General features: G+C 37.2%; 2 protein-coding genes across 9 annotated transcripts in view; both read left to right on the forward strand.

Moving 5' to 3' along the window:
• Positions 1 to 14832, forward strand: part of SPICE1 (spindle and centriole associated protein 1) — a 56660-nt gene extending 41828 nt beyond the window's left edge. For 6 of the 7 annotated variants that reach the window (XM_045540266.1, XM_045540269.1, XM_045540267.1 and 3 more), the window contains 6 exons: positions 150 to 374; positions 5622 to 6106; positions 9025 to 9205; positions 10848 to 10950; positions 11948 to 12035; positions 13596 to 14832. In XM_045540266.1, the coding sequence (XP_045396222.1) occupies positions 150 to 374; positions 5622 to 6106; positions 9025 to 9205; positions 10848 to 10950; positions 11948 to 12035; positions 13596 to 13649 (1136 nt within the window). In that variant the 3' untranslated portion in view covers positions 13650 to 14832. Of the gene's footprint in view, positions 1 to 149; positions 375 to 5621; positions 6107 to 9024; positions 9206 to 10587; positions 10658 to 10847; positions 10951 to 11947; positions 12036 to 13595 lie in introns of those variants that run through there. The other variant, XR_006732699.1, reaches the window with a different exon arrangement.
• A 3883-nt stretch (positions 14833 to 18715) lies between these two features.
• The window catches only part of CFAP44 (cilia and flagella associated protein 44), a 94551-nt gene continuing 91162 nt past the window's right edge, over positions 18716 to 22104 (forward strand). For both annotated transcript variants that reach the window (XM_045540270.1, XM_045540271.1), the window contains exon 1: positions 18716 to 18811. The gene's annotated coding sequence lies outside the window, so the exon portion shown is untranslated. The remainder of the gene's footprint in view (positions 18812 to 22104) is intronic.

Consider the following 22104-nt stretch of genomic DNA (forward strand, 5'->3'; position numbering starts at 1 on the left):
GGCAAAGGAAGATATAACCTAGAAAGTGAAGGCTTTATGGGCCATGTAGATTTTGCACTATACTGAAATATGTTTAAGAATAAATACCCAAAATGTGCCCATAGTTCCTTTTTGTTCGTTAAATACTAAAATCCTCTCATCTTCTTCAGAAGGTCCAGTTGTAAATGCTAATGTCTCCGTGCCATTGATGTTCAGAGGGGAGGAAGTGGTTGAATTCCCACAGGAAGAGCTGCCTGTTAAACTGTCTCAGGTGCCAAACCCCACAGATAGCATGAATCTGGCCAACAGTTTCCCAGCACATATTTTTGAGCCAGCTGTATTGTTAACACCACCCAGGCAGAAGAGCAACTCAGAATTCTCTCCTCTGCAGGATGGTAAGCAGGCTTCTTCTAAAGTTACGTGGAAGTTGTTTTTCATTCTTCATTTATGTAATGTAGCGTACTTACTGTTAACCTGAAAAACAGAATTCAAAAAGACACTGATTACTGCCCATAGCCTTTAAGCTGAAGGAGGAATTTTCAGGGTGGTTTATATTACTCGTGTTATACCTATAGTGAATTGTGACATTGAATTAATTTCATTGTATAATATATCTGTTCCACTAAACATTGTAAATGTTAAATTCAGATCAAAGAATCACAGTCCTTAGTGTTAAGATGCAGACTGAGGGGAATTCCCTTTGTCCCTGTGGTACAGGGGCATATGAAGGAGTTAGAAACAAGAGATTATACTCCAGAGAATAATGAAAGTCAGACCAAGGAAAGGGAAGAACTGTGACTTTAAGGATTTTGTAAGTCACATCATATTAACCTCTTTCTCATTAAAAGTTTTCAGGTCAATCAGTTGAGGAATTTTATAAAGAAAGTTGATGGACAATTAAAAATAGCTTTAGAGTTACTTTTGCAGCCACATGTAGAGTTTTGAATAAAAATGTTAAAAATGTATTATTAATCCTTAGCTCAAAGTTTCTTAACTTGGGGTTCATGAAAGGTCTTCAGAAGTTCCATGGACTGCTTCATTGTTGGGAAAATCACGTTTATTTGTCATATGTGCATTTTCTTCTAGAGCTGTTGCTTTTATTTCATTTTTAAAAGAGTTCTTCACTCAAAAAAAGTTAAGACTCATTGCCTTACACTCTTCTCCAAAGTGTTTTGAAAAGTATTATTCAACCTTGATTTGCCTGAATTTTTATGTCTTTGAAAAGACTTTTATATTCTTATATAGAGGAACAGAAAAATAAATTTTATTGTCATTGGGACATACGAATTTTGTCAGATTTTTCTGTACTTTGATGTATGTTTCCAATAGAGGACATGAAGAGCAATAGGGGTTAAAGAAAATGACAAATCCTTGCTGTTAAAGAATTTGTTTTGGTATTTATAATGTGAATGTAGCATCTGTCAGATCAGTGTGGTGCAGTGGTGACAGCGCCAGGCTGAGAGTTAGAAGTGCTGGCGTCTTGGCCCATCTCTCAGTGACTAGCTGTGAGGCAAGAGGCTCAGATACTTAACTTTTCTGGACCTCAGTTTTTCTATTTCTAAAACGAGAGGATTTTTCTTTATTTTTAATGTTCCTTCCAGCTCTGTAATTCTGTGATTCAGTGTTTCCTCTTCAGGGGGCTGGAGAGTGTTACTAACTCTGGCTAGATTAAGGAAATATAATTTCAATTCTGAATTCACGAGGGTGGCATCAGTCCAAGATTGGACAGGGAAATGCTGGGCAGATGTCATCACAGAAGTATTTTTTGTGTAAGGTTATGGTGGCCCTTGTGCAAGGTTGTGGTTTTTACAGTCTTTTGTGATAGTTGTTATCAGGCATATATACACGAGGACTCTTCCTTCATGGTCTTCTCAGGCTCCACTTACCAAAGTTTGACAAAAGTGACTCCATTTTGATTCTGACAACTTTTGCAACACCCACAGGGTCTCCTCCTCCTCCCCTACCTCTAGGCCTATCCCCAAGGCAATCATTTTTATCCCAATTTAATTTTGCTTATCTGGTAGTTGTCTTTGTAATCAACATAAAATATTTTTGCATCTCTTTTCTTTGAGATATTAACTTTGCACAATAATTATAGATTCTGTCCCTTAGAAAGAAGAGGGTATAATTCACATCAACAACTACCTCCTTTCTCTAATTTGGGCTAATTATATTTTTATTTTTAATTTTTCTATTGCTCATCTTTATAACTTTAAATACTTTCTAGTTATTCTTCATTAACTTTAGTCAGTATCTGTTGATTTCCACTGTGTGAGAGTATGAGCTCCTCTTGACTTCCTTCTGTGTCTCCTGTTTTCTACCTCCCACCTTCAGTCAGCTATACCTTTTCTTTCACATTATTAAATTTGATTGCGTTAACATTCTTCCATTGCCAAGGTTATGTTTCTGTGTTTTATGTATATGGATACTGAAAAGTAAAAACAAATAAATAAGTATTACATTTTCTTTCTGAGTTCATTGTTACTGCCAATCCTTGTGCCAACAAAGGAGAAAGTTCTTATTATGAAGATCAAGATGAATTCTTATTTCATCAGTTGCTTAGAATCTTTTAGTTTGCTCTGTGGTTATATTGTGACTTTCTTGTTCAGTTTTTGCTTTGCCTGGACTTTGAAATTGCTTTTACCCTTTTGCTGACAAAAGAATAATGTACTTTCACCATATCTTCAAGTCTTTTAGTCATACTTCCTATAGTGTGGAATCTGCTTTCATCCAAGGACACCTTCCCAAAGCCCTTCAAACCTGCTGCAGCCGTGACTGCTCCCTGGGCCTTCCGCATAGCTCTGATGCTGGAACTTGGTATCATCACACTCTTGGGTTGGATCAGCTGTTTCCTGAATTGCATTTCTTCCTCTTTTTTGGTTTTCTTTCTCAATTTTCTGACAGAAATAATCAGAAAGAGTGCGTACAGGGTAAACTTTGAGTTCTTGAAAATCTGGAAGTGTTTTTAGTTTTCCCTTGTACTTGATTGATAATGTGGTTAAAGAGTTCTAGGCCAATAGTCCTTTTTCCTGATAAGTTAAAGATACTGTTCCATTGATTTCTAGTATCCAGCGTTCTGTTGAGATAGCCAATATCATATCTAACTTTTATTTCTTTGTATTTTTTCTCTGTGAAAGCTTTTACGATCCCTTTATTTTAATGTTGAAATTGTACAAGGTGTATCTAAATATGTTTTTTTCCCTTCTTGCACAGTGAGGCACCAGTTAGACCTTTCAGTCTGAGGACATGTGGCTTTCTTGAGTTTTGGGAAATTATATGTTGACCTTCAGGAGTATTTTCTCATGTATTTAGCCTTATAGCTTCCTTCTTAATATTCTGGAAGATTTTTTTCACTTTATACTCAAGCCTCTCTTTTGGATTTTTAAAAATTCCATCAATTATGTTTTTAATTTCTAAGCAAGAGCTCTTTCTTGTTGTCTGATTGTCCCTTTTTCATTGATACTTATTAAATGAATGCAATATCTTCCAGAAACTCTCTTCTGAGGATACCAGTTAGAATTTTGTTACATTCTCTTCTGTACCTGAATTTTCTTTCCTTCTTGGTCAGTTTACCTGTCTTGCCTTTTTTTCTTTTGTGCTGCTGGTTTTCCTCATATGTTTCATGATCCTGTATTGTCCATTTATATTTAAGAATAAATAAGTTGAATATTACAGGTAGCTGGTTTAAGTTTTCTCTTCTGTGTTTTAGATCGGTCTAGGTCTGTTTTCTCAATAGGCTTTCCCTTACATAGTTGCTTTGTGTACATAGACATGATATTTTAACTATAGGCTTCCTTTTAGAGTGTGCAAGTCAGATCCAGCCATTCAATTGGGGCTGCCACATTTGCTCTCCACATCCCTAATTTTTGCTTAGAAGGATGGGTCAGGGACAGCTTAACTGGCATAACTATATAGTAGACAAACTTTCAAGCAATTCCCCAGGTTTCAGTCCTGCTTCTCACTTTCTTCCTCTATACCTATAAGCCAGCTTTGTGGCTGCAGCCTTTTCAGGTTCCCCCGAAAGACTAGATTTCACTTGTTTCCTTGTATTAATAATATATACATATTCTGGACGATGGCTTCATTCTTTCACATTCTTCCCATCTACTCTCAGCCTTCCAGAAATTTGTTGGAATATTTTATTTGCAAATGATCCTATTCCCAGACCATTCTGTTTACTGATTATGGATTTATTTACTCTTATACTTCCTTGCTGTCAATGACAGAAGGTGAAATAAATGTGTGCTCAGTCTGTAATTTTCAACTGGAAGCATTCCTCCTCTCATCACTCCCAGTTAGGTCATTCTACCTAAACCACTCTTGCAGATGGCTCCAGTGGCCTCCATGTTACTAAATCCAGTGTACACTTTTTTGTCTAACCACTTTTTTTCTATTTCATTGATACCACATTAGTGTAAATATTTTTGCAGCTGCTCCATTTCAGTCTGCTTAGCTGTTTTCCCCTTCTTTTACTTGATCCTAAATGTTGAGTTCCTTGTGTCTTGGTTATGGTTTCTTTTCTCACTCTGTCTTTCTCTCTAGATAATCTGACTCATTCTCATGGCTTCCAATACCTTTTACATGCCAGTGACTTTTAGTTTTATATCTTAGCCCAGATGTCTCTGTCAAGTTTTCAACCCATGTATCCATCTGCTTAGATGGATACATGGATGAATCATAAGGCATTTTAAACTTAGCATGTTTGAAACTGAATTCTTGATAACTTTCCTTCCCTGAAGTCTGTCCTTGTTTTCAACATCTCAGTAAGTGGCATCACCATCCACTCAGGGTACATGCCATCTTGCTCTGTGTGTTTCCCTCACTCCCCTCTTCCAGTTCATCACTCTTAGCTCTATTGCCAAAATATTTCTCAAATTTATTTACTTCTATCTCTAATGCCAACATACCTTAATCAAAGCCAGCGTTGTCTTTTTTTCTAGACTACCACAGTTTCTTCCTGGACTTCCTAATTTCATTTCTCCTACCTCCACAGCATCTAAGAAATGTAACTTGAATCATTGCCACACTTTGTCTAGGTTTCCATTGCTCTTAGATTAAATTGTAAAATTCCTAACTTAGTCTAAAAGGCTCTGCCAGAAATGGCCACTGCACATGTCTCTAATCACATATTTTTCTAATTCTCTCCTCATTGCTATGCTACAGTTAGACTGGCATCTTTTCTTTGCTTTTTCCTGTTTTTGAGCCTTCACATATGTTGTTCTCTCTGACTGTAATGTCCTTTGCTCTAGTTTCTGCTACACATGTAGTCTTTTTAAAATTTTACTTCCTCACAGAGGCCTTTCCTGGCCATCCTCAGTTTAAATTAGGTATCAACATTCTCCTCCTCATCCCTCCAAGATTCCCAGGTATGAGTTAATATGTGTGTTAAAATGTGAACTTGGCAGATGTTTTTTTCACAAGGATACCAATAAATGCTTTAAGGAATATAAAAAGTCTCTATACTTGATTGTTAGGGGTGGCACTGGTGGTATATTCCCTGCTGAAAATCATTTAGGCATTCAGAAGCCAAACCCTTCTATTGAAATACTTCTCTGACTACCATGAAGGGCTAATGAGATGATTATAGTGCCAATCTATGGGAAAATAATACATGTTTATTACTTTTTAATTCTAATCTACAGTATTGAGGAGGACTGTTCAACCTCGTCCTGCTCCACGAATTCCTCCAACTGTGGAAATAATTGAGAAGGAACAAAATTGGGAAAAGAAGACCTTACCTATTGATACAGACATTCAGAGTTCAAGTGAAGAGAGTCGTCTTTTCACTCAGAGGTGGAGGGTCTCTCACATGGGAGAAGATTTGGAGAACAAAACTCAGGCTCCTGTTGTTAACCTCTCACAGCCCCTCTGCAATTCCCATTCCAGCGCTCAGCAATTGAGAAACCCTGCGTTCTCAGAAGAGCCTCCAGTACTGGGAGATGGGCAACAGCTTAGAACAAATGAGGCATTAATACAAAGAAAGGACATAATGGCACGAATTGCTGAGTTGACACTGCAGAATTCAGCTATCAAGGCACATCTGAATAATATTATTGGGCTTGGGGGAGAGCAAGGGGATGGCCTCCGGGAGCCGAACAAACAGGAAAGCGCGAGTGACATGACTGCTGTGAGTACCATTTCAGGACTGGCTAGAGACATATAGTAATTTAAGGTAGGGTTTAAGCCTGGGCATCATAAGAGACTTTTCAGAAGTGATTCTAAATAGCTTTGAGGCTGCCACTAGATGGTTTATGCTTTGGCCTGTTCTTATCACACAATAGGTATAAGTTATTTATCAGTTTATATTGCACACACAATAAAAGAAGACAACATAAAAAATACATAAATGAGGAAAATAGGACAAAATGTGTAGGAAAGCTGAGATTAACCTAGGAATTAAGTTTTAAGTATAAGATGTAGAATTAATAACACTTAAAAGTTTGCCACACAACTACATTTTAATTGAAAGTATTTTTACTTTTAAAGTGGCTCATAAAAGAATATTGGCCCTCAACTCATAAGAAGTTGATTTTTTAGGACACAGACTGTGTTTTCCCAAAGAAATGATGTTTTAAAGGATTATTAAAGTCAGACTGTTACTGTTTGTATGAATTATCTGGAGATCTTGCTAAAATGTGTTTTCTGATTGAGTAGGTCTGGGGTAGGACCTATACATTTCTAATAAATTCCCAAATGATGCCAGTGCTATTGGTCTGAGGGCCGCACTTTGAGCAGCAAAGCTCTGCATTATATAGTGTCGGAGTTTTGTAAGTTAAGTAGACTTTGTGGGCTACCCTGGTAACTTAAACCTTCATTTCATTATTTGTGGGAGAGATAAGGAATTCTAAGTTCCAGCTGAGGAATGTTTATAACACACCTCCTCATGCTCATCTCAGTGATGGGAGATACTTCTTTTTCGCCTTCTTGAGCCAAGGTAGCTCCTGTCAGGGTTCTGATAAGGGACAGTACAGTGTTTTAGCAGTGGGAAGCTGCTGGGAAGCTTCACCGTGGATTAGGGGCTCCTGAGGCATCTGAATCCTTAAGGGCTTTAACAGCAGTGGATTGAGAGCTTCGGTGAGAAAGGTTAGGGTGAGTTGGGAGTAAGGGCCATCCCTGCAAGCTCTGGCTCATGAGGAATAAGGACAATATGGGTATTGAAACACAGAAGTAGTAGTCAGAAGGGATTGGCAGAAGAGGATCCAGAAAGGAGTATTGCTGTACCAGCATTGGTACAGGTGTTTGTAAGTAAATACAAACTGCCTCAATTTTGAGTCATTGGGAGGCATTTAAATGTTTGCAGTTTTTTTTTAGAGTTGTTAATATTTTGCTTTATTATACCATCTTTTTTCTCAAGATTTTGATAAGTTATAGATACAATGTCTCTTTACCCCTTACCCAAAAAGAAAAATAATGATCTTCATAACTACAGTACAATTATCAAAACAAAAAATTTAACATTGATACAATATTATTTAATTTACAGACCTTGTTCCAATTTCATTACTTCCTCAGTAATGTACAGGATCACACATTACATACAGTTTTCATGTCTCTTTATCTCCTTTAATCTGGAATTGTTCCTCTACTTTCCTTTATCTTTCATGACACTGACATTTTTTGAAGAGTATAGTGCTTCTTTTCTGTAGAGTATCCTTCAGTTCGATTTGTCTGCAGCTCATGTGATTAAATTTGGATTAGACAATGTTGTCAGGATTACTACGTGTGATATATGCTTGTCTGTGCATCACATCAGGAAGCACATGATACCAGTTTTCTTATTGGTAATAAGGTGGTATTCTTTTTGGTTGACTATGAAGTTATAATTTTTCTTTTTAAATTAATAAGTACTTTTAAATATTTTAAAACTATGTAAATATCCTATTCTTTATCAAACCTTCAACTTTCACTTACTAGTTTTGGTATTTTATCATATATGTTGAGGTTTTTTTTTTCATTAACAGACTTTAGTTTTAGAGCAGCTTTAGGTTTACAGAAAAATTGAGGAGAAACTAGAAAGAGTTCCCATAAACTCACTTTCCCTACTCCCCCACCTCCTCACGAGGCATACACTTTCTCCTATGGTTAACATCTTGTGTTGGTTAAATGTTTGCAGTTTTGAAGATTATTTGAAACAGGCAACTCTTGGTTTTAAAAAGACAGCAGAGTTAAGTGTTTTGCTTCCCTTCTGTTATATATAGATCAAACTAGAAAGGACAATCTAATATGGTTGTCCTTACCACATTCTTTTGTTTTAATTGGAAATACAAAATAATCTTTAATTCATAGTTTTGCTTTTTTTTTTTTTTACTAATAGGCATAACCTATAAATGAGTAATTTCTACTAGCGGTTGTTTTTTCCCCAAAGGGACATATTTAACTAAATGAAATAATTAGGAATGACATAAGTACCTTTCCTTTGGGAATTTTCACATTAAACTTGTATTCCTTGGGTGGCTATTTTGTGCTCTACCTCTCATATTCCTTTCCAGTCAACACGTATTGTTGAATCAGATATCTTAGGCCAAAAGTGGCCTGGGGAGGCTGCCACATGATGAGAAGAAGTAACAACGTTCCCAGAATCCTTGCCAAATAACTCATGGTGCATGTTTGAAGATTATAATTACAGAAGCATCTGTTTCAAATATAGCAGATCCTCTCTTGTAATCTGTCAAATACCTGATGTGTCACCAATAGGTATGTGGCATTTACTTAGAGACCAGATCACTAGGAGTAGTCCTTTTGCTTGTGTGATCTTTGTGCAGCTTAGCAACGCTAAGAGATACAGGAAAGCTTTGTCCCATAGACTGTGTGCTTAGACAGAGGGACTAGACGACTTATGTAGCACCAATAGGAGAAGGATTGGTATCCTTTTACTTGAGCCCTAATTTTTCAGTTAAATGATTTGTAAATTTTATTGCTTGTAAATTCTGTTCACATTTGTATATAGCAAGGGCTATGAATACAAACTTGCTGTCACTTGGTAGAAAAGTCAAAATTATATGGAGTATTTTTCTTTATTGAATTTTTACCCCTTTCCCCCCAAAGACTTTTCCAGTAGCACAATCTCTACCGCCAAGTAGCATGGAGGAACGGATTGCAGAATTGAACCGGCAGAGTATGGAGGCTCGTGGAAAACTACTGCAGTTGATAGAGCAGCAGAAACTTGTTGGTTTGAATCTTTCTCCACCAGTGTCACCTATTCAGTCACCTCTCAGAGCATGGACTGGTTGGTCACAAATTCATGATTTAAAAGCTAGAAATATGAAGATTTTCACTTTCTCAATTTTGCAAGTTCATATGGAGCTGAAAGAACTCTCAGAGCATGTATTTCAGTGCCTTCCATTTTTCACAGAAAGAAATAGGCCTAAGTCACAGAATAAGTGACAGAAATTAGAACAGAAGGCAGGTCTTCTGATTCTTTCTGTCCCACAGTGCCTAGTCAATCTTTGGTGTCTGAATTCCTGAGTTGCCCTGCCTCTAAATGGGATTCCTTACAGTATATAACATTCACTTAGGACATATGCTGCAGCCGATTGTAAAATATAGCATCAGAATGATGATTACGAATTTCATCAGGAGCAATTTATGTTATTCTGTTAAAACTATTAAAACATTTTCATTTGTTAATTAAACTTTCTATCCATTTGTTACATTTAGGAATGTGAAACGCTAGAGGGGATTCTATTTTTTTATTTTTTATTTTTTGTAGAGACAGGGTCTCACTATGTTGCCCATGCTAGTCTTGAATTCCTGGCTTCAAGCAATCCTCCTGCGTCAGCCTCCCAAAGTGCTGGGATTATAGGTGTGAGCTTCTATGCCTGACAAGGGGTTCTAAATAATAGAATAGTAACTGAAAAATTAGTTGCCATGGTATTCACATTCAAAAAGGTACTGATGAAACAAAGTATATATCAAGTTGCTTTTTAGCCAGAAATTGAATTAAGACACTCAGGGCTGATATACCTATTTCATAAATAAGTAAACTGAGGCACAAAGAGGTTAAGTGATTTATCTGAAGTTCCAAAGCAAATTGTGGATTTGCAATAGTGTTCTTTCCCTTCCATTGGTTATATCACTAAGGTATTCTTTTTATAAGTGAAATTCTTGGTTTCACAGGAAGCTCTGTGGGCTATAATGATAAAAATAAAAATAACCCATATGTCATCAAAAACCTCTTGTTTTCTAGGGTTACTGAGGAATATTTTATCAAACTAAATAGGGTTCTATTATCTGATAAAGCCTGGAAATTACTATTTTTAAGGAGTGATTCACAGGAGCCTCTGTGAAACTACCTAAGATGGACATAAAATCTTTCATTAGTAAATACTTAGTAAATATATTTTGATTAATTACCTAATTCTGAACTATGGAAAATATACATAATTATACTGGCTATTGGCCATATGGAGCTCTTCAGCCAGCTTTCCCCCCCTGCTTTAATGTCTTCAGTAACAGTCATGGTGTAATAGATTTAAATGATTTAAAGTTTTAATGACTTCAGAAATTTTTTTCTCCTTTTTTTTTCTTTTTTTGGAAAACCTTAGCTGTTTTTGACGAAGTTCTCAAGTTCTTAAGGGCTAGCTCTTAATTTCTGTTTTTTACTTCCAGATCTGACATGATCCCACTTGTCTGAAGATTCTGGCTCTCTATGAACTGGCATGCCACTGAATTCACACTAGTAACTACAGTTTCTTGTCTCACAGTTCATTTTTAAAAAAAATCTTTCAAATGTATCTGTGGGCTATAATGATAAAAATACAGAAAGAACCCCTAAATTTGTAATGTGCGATTTGTAGTAAGATAGGAGTCAAGTGAAATTTTTATTTTTATTTCATTGAAAGGTAATGAAAGTAATGTTTATATTTTAGAAGAAGGAAAGAGGACAATCGAGGTATCTATTCCAGCAGCAGAAGCACCAGAGAGCTCAAAATGTAGTACTGTCTCTCCTGTGAGTGGGATAAATACAAGAAGGTAAGGTTACGGTGTGACTATTTAGTTAAAAAAAAAAAAATCAAAAATGTGGTATATATTTTTTTCTCTTTGTGAAAAAAGGAAGTGCATAATGTCTGACTTAGGTTCAGACAGACTCATCAAGAGAAAATAAAGTAATTGGAGAAGAGAATTTGAGGGGAAAAAGAAGAGTGAGGAATAAGCTCTAACTAAGTAGAAAAGTATGGGTTAGCTACTAAAAACAAAAATAGAATAACACATATGTAGAATATTTATGAATTACAAAATTTGGAGGTAATATATGACAGGGAAAGTGAATTGACCAGAAGTATTTTCCTCCTTTATAATAAGTGAAACTGAAGCTTATATAGCTAATTGGATGATTTGCCCAGATGAGTCACATGGTTGGTAAGCGGTGGCACTGTGGACATGCCTGGCCCTTCGCTCTCCAGTCTGCATTCTTACTGTTGTACTGTGCTGCTCCAGGTCTTGTTATTATTCTACTACCTTGTCCTTCTTCCCCACTCCTGCACATCCGTTTTTCCCTTTATTGGTAAAAATTTACCTGTAGGATATTGTAATGGTGAATACATGTCATTATACATTTGTCAAAGTCCGTAGAATGTATAACACAAAGAGTGAACCCTAACATGAACCATGGACTTCAGTTAATTACAATAATATATCAGTATTAGGGCTTCAGTTTGCCATACTAATGCAAAGTGTTAATAATAGGGGAAACTATGTGTGGAGGTGGGGGTGAGGAGGAATATGGGAACTCCGTACTTTCCATTTTGTAAACCTAAAACTGCTCTAAAAATAAATTCTATTAATTAAAAACTAACTTCTAGGTTAGTGAAAATATGTTACAAATAATTTACCTCATTTAGACCTAAGTTAGCCATTCATTTTGAAAGCTCTTGTCTATCAGTATTGAGAATTATCAGTTGTTTGCATAATTTTCAAAGGTTAATAATGATAGCTCATTCTCTCATTTTCTTTTATTTCTCATAAATAGATCTTCAGGGGCTACTAGCAATCCTTATTCTCCATTAAATGCCACTTCAGGAAGTGGGCGATTCACACCTCTTAATCCAAGAGCAAAGGTACATGATAAAATGTAATTGTGAAATGTGTATAGGAGTCAGGATGGCAGGGGTGGAAGGTGACTGATTTGGTGATTTTCATTCTTAGTTATTATTCCTGTTACCCTAAAGATGATATAAAGTTCTTTTTATTTTGGTTAGTTTTTTTTTTTTTTTTTTTTTTGAGATAGAGTCTCGCTCTGTTGCCCAGGCTGGAATGCACTGGCGCAATCAGAGCTCACTGTGACTTTGAACTCCTGGGCTCAAGTAATCCTCCTGCCTCAACCTCCCAAGTAGCTGGGACTACAGGCATGCGCCACCATGCCTAGCTAATTTTTTTAAAGAATTTTTGTAGAGATAGGCTCTCACTATGTTGCCCAGGCTGGTCTCAAACTCCTGGCCTCAAGGCATTCTCCTGCCTTGGCCTCCCAAAGCGCTGGGATTACTGGCATGAGCCACCATACCTGGCCGATATAAAATTCTTAAAAAAAAGCACTAATTCACCTTCATTAGAAAATATAAGACATATACCTCTTTTGTTCTGTGGTAACTAAGGAATAAGGTAAAATTCGATAGGATATTCAACAGTCCTTAAAGACTCTGCATCAGGCAGAGCTTCCCAAATACTGCGGCAAGACACACAGGTGTGCCTCGTATGGGTTGTAGGTGTACTGAGATAGTGGTTCCCTCAGTCCTTGCTGTGACTGGGTGGGTTCTGGGATAGCCAGAGCCCTAGGCCATTCACTTTCCTTGTCACTTTATCCTAGGGTGCCATACCGAGCGTGCCTCTGGTTAGACAGATTATGGCACAAAGGGTAGATAAATATCTTACTTGTTCTCCATGTGTTTTGATATGTGTAAAAGCTAAGCATTTCACAGTGTATCCAAAATTTTTGCAGAAAGCATTTTTCTGTGTTGTTCATGTAGCAAAATATTGTTCCTTTTAGTATTTGGTCATAATAAATTATGAGGATATCTTTAAAATTATAAAAATTATTTGCAGACTTGAGCCAACAACTATCTGATATGGGGAGAATCTTTGCTATTCTTTTTTAGTATATGTGCCACTGAAGCAAGCACTCTTTGCTGTTCGTATTACTAACTTCAGTAATTAGACCAAAGACTGGGTGCCTATATAGCCCAAATTAATTGATAGGTGTAGATATCGCAATTGCCTTAGCACTAGAAGAATTGTCCTCTGCTTCTTATATTCTAAAAGAGTTTTAAAGTAAGCTATTTTATATAATTTACCCTTAGTTCCTGGAATTTAGTAAAATTTTTAAGATCAAATAACTTTATTGTTTTTAAAAGTTGTACCTTTGATTTGTATAAAACACTGGATATATCCTTTTTAAAAAAAATTAAGACTCTTAAGTCAACAAGGGAATCTGTTGGTCAGGTAATCGGTTATTTGCTAATGTCTGTGAGAGCATAAACGTTGGTGGAAGCAATTTAATTTCCAGTATTGTTTAGTGGCAAAGGATGACTGTTGTATGTACTTGGTCTAAATGATCTGTAAATCTTGAGTGGTCTCATGTTTCTGATTATCTTATAAATTCTTTCTGTATCTTTGTTCAACAGATTGAGAAACAAAACGAAGAAGGCTGGTTTGCTCTTTCTACTCATGTGTCATAAGTGAAGTTGAGTTTTACGGAGTTTGTTCTCAGTGATTTATTCTTGGCCTTCCCTTTCCCTTTCCCTGCTCCTTTCAAGTTTTTACATCCTTCTTTCAAACAAAACCTCCAGAATCCTGCAGATTTTAATACTCATAGAACAGAGAAAAAAAGCAATTCTTTTAATTTTTGAGCTTTTCAAATATGTTTTCAACAGCCAACCAACCTACAACTCTTTGTGAATAAAATTTTGACTGTAGAGAAATTAAAGTTTTATATTCTAATGATTTCTTAAGTGTTTTAGGGTTTTTTCTTGAGTAATACCTTTTTACTTTTACCATCTTTATTCAGTTTTTTTTGATCTAGTATATCTTAAATATTGATCCATTTCAGTTTTTTTCTCGAACTAATTTGCTTTGCATATAACTTACAATAAAATGCTTCTGTGTGATTAGAGTCTGGCTTTCAGAAAAATGTAACACCTACTTTTGGTTTCTTTTTTGATGAGAAGTCCCTGCTGTCCATCACTTTTTCCATCAAGTAGAATATATAGCCTTAAAAAATAAGCCTGGGGATGTTTGTTTATATTTGCTTGAGCAGGTAAGAGTGGTTGTATATCTTATAAAATTCTCATGTAGTTTTTAAATGTGAAAATGTCATGAATACTAGTAATGTACATCAAATAAATAATGATCATAGAGCTCAAATGTCTAAATGCAGCAATATTGATTTAGTGGCATATTTACTATTTCAAACAATTAAATAGAAAAAGTTGCTGTCAGTTTTGCCAGCCCTGAATTTAAGGAGATCATTCAGGATAGATTTTTCTTCAAAGCACCTGTTTAGTTTTCAGAGGTTGCTTTCTATTTTAAACTTGTTTTTTGAATGATCTCTGCCCTTTGGTTCCATGATGGGAATTCTCAAGCTGAGTGAGGTGGGAGTGGGATGGGACAGAACATTAAAACTGCTTGGGGAACTTTGCCTCTGCAGTTGTAAATCACTGTTCTAGAAAGTGTCTTGTGTGACTTTCACTTGGGACTTTTAATTTTTGTTGTGGCAAAAATAAAATTATTTTCTTTTATTACTGATTTTATTTATGTGAATTCATCTGTATTCATTTGCATTATCACAATTTCTTTCATCTGTATTGCACTCTTGAAAGTTGGTATTGAATAAATGCTATCCTTATCTAGGATATAAGCCATTTTAGTGTTATTCCTTATATTATTGAAATGTCAAGTTTTCTGCTCGGTTTGTGAATACATTCTTTTGGTGTGCATTTTCCTTATTGTTCTCCAACTGGTTGGCTCTTTATCATTTTCCCCTATACTTCTTTAAATCTTAAAAGCCATAATTCTCAACTTGGGGAGCAGTAAAAAATACCAAATGACTACCTGGGGGCTGAGCCCTGGGCATGGTATTTTAAAAAGCTGCTCAGGGTGATTCAAGTGTGCAGCCAGGGCTGAGAACTATTGCAAAAGAGTTTTATCGCTGGCTCCCTGGCGACCTGTGGGACTGACATTTAAGTATCCATGCTGTTAATGTGAGTTTTAGCTGATAAAATATAAAACACACTTATAACTTTGTCTCAAGCAGTACAGAAGCAGTCCATGTAACCAAAACATTTGTACCCCCATAACTTTGTGAAATAAAAAAAATAAAATAAATATTTTGAGTTGACAACAACAAAAAAATACAAAAGTAGATTGAAAAAACCCCAAGAATAATAGATGAGGAAAAAAGAGCCTTTTCTTTCTTAGGCCCTCTGAAGTAGTGCTTCTCAATTTTGGCTGCCATTAGAGTCATCTGGGGAGCTTTTAAAATTCCCAGTGCCCAAGGTATCACACCAGACCAATTAAATTAGAATCTTTTGAGGCAGGACACAAACATCAGCATTTTTAAAAGTCTCCTCAGATGATTCCAGTGTGCAGCCAAGCTTGGGAGACATTATAAAGATATTTATCACTCCAAATCATAAATTGGTGCACATTTGATTTTAAGTAACAGTTAAACTACGTTCAGGCCTATTTATTAGCCTTCAGACCCATCTGTATGAATGGGTCTCATAGTATGGACCCTGACCAGCAGCATCAGCATAACCTATGGTACTTGTCAGAAATGAAAATTCTTGGGGCCTGTCCTAGACCTATTGAATCAGAAATTCTGGTGTCTGCTTTAATAAGCCATTCAGGTGATTCCTATGCATACTATTGATTTATAGCATTACACATGGGTGAACTCTACTATATTTGACTGTTATGTACTACATTTGTATTTACTTTTAACAACTCAAACTGAGATTACTTGTGTTTAGATTTAAATATTTAGATATTATATGACTTCTCCAGTATGCCTCAGAAAGCTGCTAACAACTTGTTAAACTTGAAATTTACAGTTTCCCAAATTACAGCTTGGGAGAGAAATTAAATTGATAATTAAATCCACAGTTATGATACAATTTTTAATCATTCCTATGCCATATAACAAAATCATTTGGGTTAGCAGAATTTAATAATAATTTGACTGTTTACTAAGTGCCAGGCACTGTTCTAGCCACTTTATGTGCTTCATGACACTTTAAGAGGTAAGTACTATTATCCTAATTTTACAGATGAAAAAACTGAGATACAACAAGATACGTACTTTCTTAAGTCAAACACTAGGGAGTGGTAGCACTAGAATGGGAACATAGGCAGTATTTCTCCAAAGCTTATGCTATGCTGCCTCTTGATGCAGAGTAAATATATTTTACGGTGTGTATAGTATGGAGGCAGCGTAATAATAATAGCTGTGCCTTATCGAGCCATTATTGTGGCAGGCACTGTGCTAAACTGCAAAGTCTCCATTATCTCATTTAAAGCAGCCCTATGAATTAGAGGTGTTTAAATGCTTCCTCCTCCTCTAGTACCTTTACAGATGAGGAAACTGAGCCCTAGAGGTGAAGTAAGTTGCCCAATGTCAGAGTACTTATAAGAGGAAGCTCTTTCTTGTAATTATTGGACTTCTCCTAATTTATCAGAACCAACTAATGTTGCACAGTTTTGGTTAAGTGTGCAAGTATTGCAGCCAGGAAGCTTGCATTCAAATGCCATCTCTGCCACTGGGGCTGTGTATCTTGGGCAAATTAATGTCATCTTTCCCGTTGAAAGTCACAGATAATATATTTTCCTTAGCGGCTTGTGAGGATTAAGTGAGGTAAATATATGTAAATGTGCTGAGAACAGGGCCTGATTCACAATAAGCATTCTAATGATGACTGCCAAATTTTTGTGTACAAATAAGTAAAATATTTCCTGTGTGTTTGCATTTTTTAGACATTGTATAGTGAATTTATTGTTTTTTTTTCAGATTAACCATTAGACAGTGATTTAAATTTAGAGGTATTTCACCTGAAAAGATGGTTGGAGGTTGAGAGAAAACATATTGAGCATATGATTTGAAAATGTAACTAACATGCTGTTTAAAAATAAGTTTACTCTGTTTTCTAACTTTTCAGACACCAGACATATCATTTAATAATTAATAGTGAGGATAATGGTCTATTTTTTTTTTAGCCCTGGAGAATACTGTACTAATAAGGACTTTTCAATATTGCCAACAAATGCATGGTATAAAGGTTTTGAAAAACTTATATAACATGGAAACTAATAAATTGTATTACAGTTACTTTTTCTTATCAGTTTTATTGAGAAATAGTTTATATACAATAAACTACATCCATTTAAAGAGAACAATTTATTGGCTTTTGTATATCCTCATGAAACTACCATTAAGACACACCATTTCTGTCCTTTCCAAAAGATTTCTTGTGTCTCTTTGCAGTGCATCCCTCCCTTTGCCCAAGCCCAAGGCAACCATTAATCTGCTTTTTGTCACTATAGGTTTGTTTGCATTTTATTTAAATGGAATTACACACTATGTACTATTTTGTGTCTGGCTTCTTTCACTCACCATAATTGAAATTTTTGTGTGTATTAGTTTCTTCCTTTTTACCTCTGAGTAATATTCCAGTGTGGACATTTATCCATTAACTTGTCAATGGTCATTTGTCTTATTTTCAATTTCTGGCTGTTGTGAATAAAGCTGCAATGAATATGTACAAGTCTTTATGTGGACATAGGTTTTTATTTTCTTCAGTAAGTACTTTGGATATGGAATAGCTTGGTATATATTTAACATTTAAAGAGATTGCCAAATGATTTTCCAAAGTGTTTGTGCCATTTTACATTCTCAACAACAGTGTATAAGAGTTCCAGTTGCTCCATATCCTTCCACATTTGGTGTTGGCATCTTTAATTTTACCCATTCTGGTGGATGTGCAGCGATGTGTATTGTGGTTGGTATCTCCCTAATGACTACTGTTAAGCATCTTTCCATGCGCTTGTTGGCATATATCTGATTTGGTGAAGTATTCAAATCATTTGCCTATTTAAAAAATTGGTTTTTTTCTCATTGAATTATAAGCATTCTTTATATATTTTGGATAGAAAGTCCTTTGTCACATTATTGCAATGTTATAGCCCTCTTGAAACTATTTTTTAACCAATAACGTTAGCTTGTGCACTTAAAATCAGTATGAGCACTGTACTACAGAGAAGTTGAAGAACTGCTAAACCTAGACATGTCAAGCTAGTCCTATGCTTTGTGTGCGCCCAGCATCCTGCAACCAAGGAGCCCTCAACATAAAACTTTATTTACTCTTAAAAGCCAACAGAAATACTATAGCTTGACAAACAACAAAAGACCCGCGATGTATCTTTGCTGTTGATGCTGCAGGCCAACTGCCTATCCTCCCCTAGGACTCCTCTTAAAGTCCAAGTTAAATCACCCACACAGGACCGCTGCGATCAGGGCCGCTTGAGCCATTGTGGAATATCGCGCATGTATCTTCGAAAGTATTCAAAAGTCATTTAATGATCGACATGACATCCTGTAGGGGATGATAAACTGGCCTAATGCTTGGCTTTTCTGTTTGACTCCGATTGTGTCACGAGGCGGAACAGCTCCGACCAGGACTGCGGCTCCGACTGGGTTTCCTCCCGAGATCCGGGCGCCGGCTGCGCATGCGCCTCACGGCCCCCGCCGGCGGGGAGGCGGCGTGGCGGTGCCGTGGTAACCGCGGTAAACGGAGGCGTTGAGGCCCAAGCTGTGAGTAGGAGGGAGCGGCGGCGGTCTGTGCCTTGGGTAAGTTTGGACCCCAGCAGCCGGGAGTTCCTACAACCTCCCCCTTCGATCCGTTAGCAGTGAGCTCTCTTAGACTGACCCAGTGTTCTCCAGGCTTTGCTGAAACACGTTGCTTCGCCCTCCGAACATTTGCAGGGACTAGCGCTCGCAGGCACGGGGTAGGCGCTGTGTGGGCGCAGTTCCTCCCGCAGGGCGCTCGCACTCTGGCCCGGCAGAAGGCAGCCGGGCGGCGCGGGGGCGACTTGTACCCGACTAAGCCAGAAGCAGCAGCGAATCCGGTGGGAAAGTGCCCAAGCTCTGGGCACAAGCAAGACACCCTGCCCCACACAGCTGTGTGGCACTTGGCAGGTTCACCCCTCTGCACTTCGGTTTCCTCATCTCCAAAAAGGAAGGTGAACATGCTTACCTCATGGAGTTCGTGTTAAATAGGATAATGCAGGTACAGTGCTTACTTAGCACATGCGTAGCACAAGGTAGGTGCACAGTAAATATTTGTTGAATGAATAGGCAAAGACATAGTAGCATACAAATGTGCTACTCAGTGTGTCCACTCAATCGTGAGTTGTCTGGGGGCCCTACTGACTAAAACTTTTGAGAGCTGAAGGGGCTGAGGAGGAACTAGGGAGGGAGAGCGACAAGAGCTGAGCTGCAGTGAGTTACAGACCATGTGAGGAAGGACCTGGCCGTGCACCAAGGACTCTGAGTTATTTGATGGCCATGAGGAACCATTAAAGGTTTTAAACAAGAAGAATGGCATGTTAAAAGCTGTGTTTAGAAATGACTTAGTAATAGGACTTGGAAGTCATTTCATGATAGGTAAGAGGGTAGGTTCAAAGAGTAACTGCTCTGCTTCCTCATCTGTAAAATAATAATAGTACCTATCTCATACAGTCGTTTTGAGAAATACATGAGATAATGTGAAGTGTGCTTGGCACATATTAAATATTTTTTAAAAACAAGCTATTATTCTTTCCATAGTTGCCTTTCACATTGCAAAGTAAAACCTGAGAGTCTGTCAGGCAGAGGGAAGGGGGGAAGAGGGGATGGGTATATACACACTTAATGGGTGCGGTGCGCACCGTCTCGACTTGAGTGGGGCAAAGGCAGTGTATGTAGCCTAAACATTTGTACCCCCTAATATGATGAAATAAAAAAAATTAAAAAAAAAAAACTGAGAGTCTATTCTTACTTTGAATCTTAACATGATCAGCTCTGGCACACTGCTGGCATTGAGTGTGTGAGCTTGTGAGAGTGAGGACCAGACCCTGGACTCTGGCGAATGAATCAGAGTAATGTCTCCTTGGAGAGCACTCTGTCTGGCTTCCAGCCAGCCGCCTTCTAGTAACTTACTCCTCTGTATCAATGTGTACTGTTATTTTCTTTTTTTCTTTACTCTTCCTTAGGATTCATTCTGTCAACCTAAATAACAAATAGAGAAAGGCTTTCTAGAAGAAAATGATGTTTACTCAGGAGTAGGGCATTGCAATGGGAATATGCATGCCATGGTAAACTGTGTGCATATTCAGGGAGGTAAAGGAAGGCAAAGGCTTTTAAAGGAAAAATGAGGAGGATTGCATAATTGTTTTGAGATAATTATCCCTGGCTACAAAGATCAGCAACATGGGTGATACCTGTCCAAGGTTGGACAGGCAGTTCTGGGCAGTTCTACTCCCTGTAGAAGTATTTTTTTGTTTAAGGTTGTGATGCCCTTTGTACAAGATTGTGTTTTTTGCAGAGTCTTTTGGCATAGTTTTGTTATCAGGCATACAAGCATGAGAACCCTCTCTTCATAACCTTCCTCTTCTCTATTTGTCACGGCTCTTTTTTAACACCAGTGACTCCATTCTGATTCTGATAACTTTCGCGACTCAAAACTGGACAGTTTTAATGAGTTGGTTAAAAGAATTGGCTATAGGCTGGACCAAAAAGCCTGAATCTAATGAAAGGAGATTTGTGATAGTTCTGCAAATAGACTCTCAAACCTAGCTAGTTGGGTTGTTAAGATAGGACATGATTTAGAACATACAGATAAGGTTAAGTCATTCTAGTTGGTTACAGATTGATTGTGATGAGTTGGTATATGATAAACCTGTCTGCCCCTGTCTAAGATAATGCAATCTTAGACTGTCTTAAAGAAACAAAGTGAATGTCCCTAACAGGTGAAGTGATAGTTCCTCTCTTCTAGAAAGTATCCAGATCCTACAAAGAAGGTATGAAATTGGATGGGATATGTGATGCAATTGGGAATATGAATAAATTGGGAATTTACTTCTCGAGCTATCAGGGTGGTGAAAAAAGTTGGAAACATGTCATTGAGCAATAATTGAAAGAGTTGGGATCCTTTCACTGGGAAAAGAGAACTGGGGAGAAATGAGAGCCAACTATAGTTATTTGAATGGATGTAAGTTTGTTCTGAAGGCCAGATGGATCCAAGTTGCAAGGAGGCGGATTTCAGATTAATATAAAATGTACTAAGAACTAGAGGTGAGCATTAACAGAATGTGCTCACCCTCTCATGTGAAATATTTAAATTGAAGTTGATTGACCATCTCTTGAAGTGTTCCTTCATTTGTTCATTTTTTCAGGAATATATCAATACATTCATCTCTTCACCCATTTTACATATTGAATGCCTATACCTACCATTCTTAGAACTTTACTGTATTGAATCACCACTGACATCTCAGACCAACCTTATGCCACGAGGTACTGAATTTTACAGATGGGAATACTGGCACACAGAGGTTAAATACTTGGTTAACACCTCACAGCCAAGAGGAGGATTAACCAAGATTTAAACCCACTCAGACTGACTCTGTAGCCAATGCTCTTATCCCTAAAACACACTAGACGCTTTTCTAACAGTGCTGGGCTAGGTATTGTGGATGTATTAATATGACCTGTGTGGGGTGGGAGGTTTGGCTAGATAAGACCTCTTTCAACACTGAAGATTACATGATCATATTTATTGAGTCCCATGTGTATAAAAGAGAATATCTAGTAATAGTGAGAACAACTACCATTTCTGAGTGCCTGCTAGATGTTTTATATCAACTCTTGGTTCTTAACCCTGGTTCTTATGCCTGGTTGCACAAAAGAATCACCTGGAAAGTGAGGCCCTATTAATGGTATGCTTTTAAAAGTTTTCCAAGTGATTCTAAAGTGCAATCAGAGAACTATGGATCTTAAAAGGTACCATTTAATATTTATATCAACTCTACCAGACCGCTTTATCTCCCCCACTTTACATATAAAAGGGCTAAGAGGTCAAGAAACTTGTTTCTTGGCCAAGC

This window comes from Lemur catta, chromosome 1, assembly GCF_020740605.2.
Source record: "Lemur catta isolate mLemCat1 chromosome 1, mLemCat1.pri, whole genome shotgun sequence".
Classification (NCBI taxonomy): Eukaryota; Metazoa; Chordata; class Mammalia; order Primates; family Lemuridae; genus Lemur; species Lemur catta.